General features: G+C 43.9%; 1 protein-coding gene across 1 annotated transcript; it reads right to left on the bottom strand.

The window, feature by feature from the left end:
• Positions 1-296: 296 nt before the first annotated feature.
• LOC127002489 (piggyBac transposable element-derived protein 3-like) lies at positions 297-2883 on the bottom strand. Its single transcript, XM_050868497.1, has 3 exons — positions 2749-2883; positions 2095-2311; positions 297-1955 (listed from the first exon to the last, which is right to left on the bottom strand). Exons 1-3 carry the CDS (start codon positions 2749-2751, stop codon positions 310-312), a joined length of 1866 nt encoding a protein of 621 aa, XP_050724454.1. The 5' UTR covers positions 2752-2883; the 3' UTR covers positions 297-309.
• Between the last annotated feature and the right edge of the window lie 339 nt (positions 2884-3222).

The raw sequence follows: 3222 nt of genomic DNA, 5'->3' as shown, positions 1-3222 counted from the left end.
ATCCCATTTGGGATGCCTTGGACTGTTAGGGAAACCTTTTCTAAATGACATTACTCTTGATTTAATAATCCATATATACTTAATTCTAAATTTGTTTCTATTATTTTACCAATACTTATTTTTGGACTCATCCTAGTTCATTTCCTTGTCAATTTTAGCATTTTTCTCCTCATTACTTTTTTTTATATTCATGAATAAGTGTTTGTATCAACTTCCATTTCACTTTTTTTTAAACTAAGTTGTATAAAAGAAACACTGGGTTGATTACTTATTTGTTTACTAACAAGAAAAAAAAATGGCATAGGTACATTACACTGAACCAGCTTTGTGGAACATAGCAAAGCAGTTCCTTGTGTCAGTTAGACACAACGCCACCTTACATTCTTCACACATCCAACGAGACCTGTGAATGTGATCCTTGTTGGAACAGTACTTGCAAGTCTGTCTCATCTCCACATGCTTCGGCATATGGAGAGAGGTGGCATCCTGACGGGCTTCTACAGTTGGCAAGATCGCCCTTTGACCCCGCCTAGGCAGAGGGACATCTCGAGTGCCAAGGGAAGTTCTGGTGACCCTGGTAGTAGACATCTTGAAGCTCCTCAGCCAAGTAGAGATGTCCAGACGAAACCTCTTGAGGGGCATACACTTGCACAGTGACTGCAATGCCAAACAGTCCCTCTTGTATAAGATCCATGCATTGCATACAATCAGGTCCAGGATGTAGGCAAAAAGCCTCATGTAGTATTTCTTAGCTTTGAAGGGGGTCTTGTAAAGATGCGTTAGCATATCACTTTTGTCTATGCCGCCCATTCGGCTGTTGTATTTTGCAATTACATATGGGCATGTCACAGGAACCTTCTTCTTGACCTCTTTGGAGTACCGATCAATCTCGCCCAAGGGCTCCACGCCAACATCCGTAGACAGGATTGTGACAATGCTGTTGTCCTTCCATCTAGCAATGAGGATGCCATCAGATGACACGTACTCAAGAGTGCCCCTTGGTACCGACTTCTTATTCATGTCCTTCACAGACTGCAGGGGTGGAAAGCCAACTCTGTTCTCCCTAGCAGTGCCCACATATCGGCATCCATACTGGGACCTCAAGTACTCTGCTAAGCCAATGCTTGTAAAGTAATTGTCAGCATACACAGCTGAATTCCTTGGGTCTTTGATGGTCTTGACTAAGGCAACAACAAACTTTGTAGTCACATTCATTGAGCTCTCCTCTTCTGAAAGTGTTGTAGGATGGCTCACAAAGGTTGGAGCTCCTTGATACATGAGGATATCATGTATAAACCCGTCCACACTGGAACGGCAGAAAAGCTTGTAGCCCCACTTGTCTGGCTTCTTGGCTACATACTGGCGAAGGTTACCAGCCGTAGTTCCCTTGTACGCGACCATCACCTCATCTATGGAATTGACTGGAGTTTCAGGCACCTTCAGGAACTCCTTGGTAACATTGGTGAAGATTGGTCGCACCTTGAAAAACTTGTCTTGTGATCCACTTGCTTGGTCATTGTCATTGAAGTGCAGCTTCGAACGTATTGACTTAAAGCGGTTCCTCGACATAAAGTCAGCAACTTGAGGAACTCTTGTCTGGACAGCCCAATAGTCCACAATACTGGGCAAAGGAACCAGCCCCATGTACATTATGATGCCCAGGAAAACCAAAAGTTCCTCTTCACTCATGTTGAAGTTACTGGCCACATCCTGCTGCTTGGAGTACAGGTTACTCTGGTATGTAATGTGTTCTCTCACTTCGGAAGTGAAGAAAAGAGAGAAGTACTCATACGGCTGTCTCAGAAAGTCGGGACGAGGATGAATGAAGTCAGGCAGAGGCTCATATTGAATGTCTTCCTTCTTCCAGTGTCGATTCTTGGACTTCTTACTAGAAGATTGCACTTCCTCCTCTTCCTCCGGCATAGCTTGAGGGATAACCCTACTGACCTTGTGACCTGGAATAAGAATAAAGTAACATTAGTAAACAGCAAATAAATAAGGAGTATGTACGGGAAGTGTGTGTGTGTATGTGTGTGTGTGTGTGTGTGTGTGTGTGTGTGTGTGTGTGTGTACCCAATCATGTCCCATACTAACCTTGTCTACCTCTAGAAGTTGAAGGTTCTTCATATGCTTCATCCTGGTCTAGGTCGTCGTCAGGAGTGAAGGTAGGGTCCCTGATGTCACAGTCTTCGGGGTCATCAACCTCGATGTCACTGCCTTCAGGCTCTAATGGAGCTATCCAGTCAGCTTGCTCCATGTCCTGGTTCTCCAAGGCAGCATTCCGTCTCCCATAAAACATTGCCTTCGAAAACTGCAAAGAAATTTTTTTAAATTAATAAATTATTTGTAATCTTTGGAAAAAGTTACCAGTAGGTACATGACAGCACTATATCTGCACAAATAAAATCAAAGTTGGATAGGAACAATATTTATTTGCAACATTTCCCTAAAACAACAATGCAATAGCTGTTATTTCATATAACAAGAGGTCATAATGGGAGCAGCATCCTTCGTCGAAAGTCGACAGAGAAAGCCCATATGGGATGAACATCCTCCGTTGAAAGTCGACCGATAGAGCCCACATGGGATGAGGGTCATCCGTAGAAAGTCACCCTTTCATCCCGAACGGGACTGTCACTTTTTTTGTAAGTAATTTCGGCACTTCACTTATATAACAACATCATAAAATTGACTTCAACAAGAAGGCAAATTATTCAGCTAATTCATATCACATCACTGTGTACTTACCATGACTGCACAGGGTGAGTGAAGGCAGAGTGTGTGAGCAGGTGCACGCGTGTCTTGACACGTTCACGACCAGAAGACGACTGATGAATGTTTGAAGAAACGCAACTTGGGCTGGGTGGCGGTGTCAGCTTTCTGATTGGCCTGCTTAATAAGAGGAAAGATGGCACTCCACGAGTTGCCAGCTTGTATATTTCACACAACATTACCAAGCTCACAATGACGTGCACTAAAACACCTTTTTTAAGCATCCCACATGGGCTACTAAGACCGTTAAGGGATAAACATACACAAGGCTGACACGACCCCGGTGGAAATGCGTGTTTTATATTGTTGTTTGGAGAGCCCGAGCGAGCGGTGGTGTGGGAGTTACGGCGGCGTAGTGGAGTGGGACGAGGTAGGGAAAAGGAGAGTTATTATTATTATTTTTTTTTTATTACGTCGTGGCCTATTGCGCCGGTAGGCTTCTTCTCGGTG

The sequence above is a fragment of the Eriocheir sinensis genome, chromosome 23, assembly GCF_024679095.1.
Source record: "Eriocheir sinensis breed Jianghai 21 chromosome 23, ASM2467909v1, whole genome shotgun sequence".
Lineage (NCBI taxonomy): Eukaryota > Metazoa > Arthropoda > Malacostraca > Decapoda > Varunidae > Eriocheir > Eriocheir sinensis.
This window is presented reverse-complemented; position numbering and strand designations above follow the sequence as displayed.

What these genes read in the sequence shown, in the direction of transcription:
- LOC127002489 (XM_050868497.1), bottom strand. An exon ending in AACTTCTAGAGGTAGACAAG is followed by an intron (nt 1,956 to 2,094) that starts GTTAGTATGGGA and finishes TTCTTATTCCAG; the next exon opens with GTCACAAGGTCAGTAGGGTT.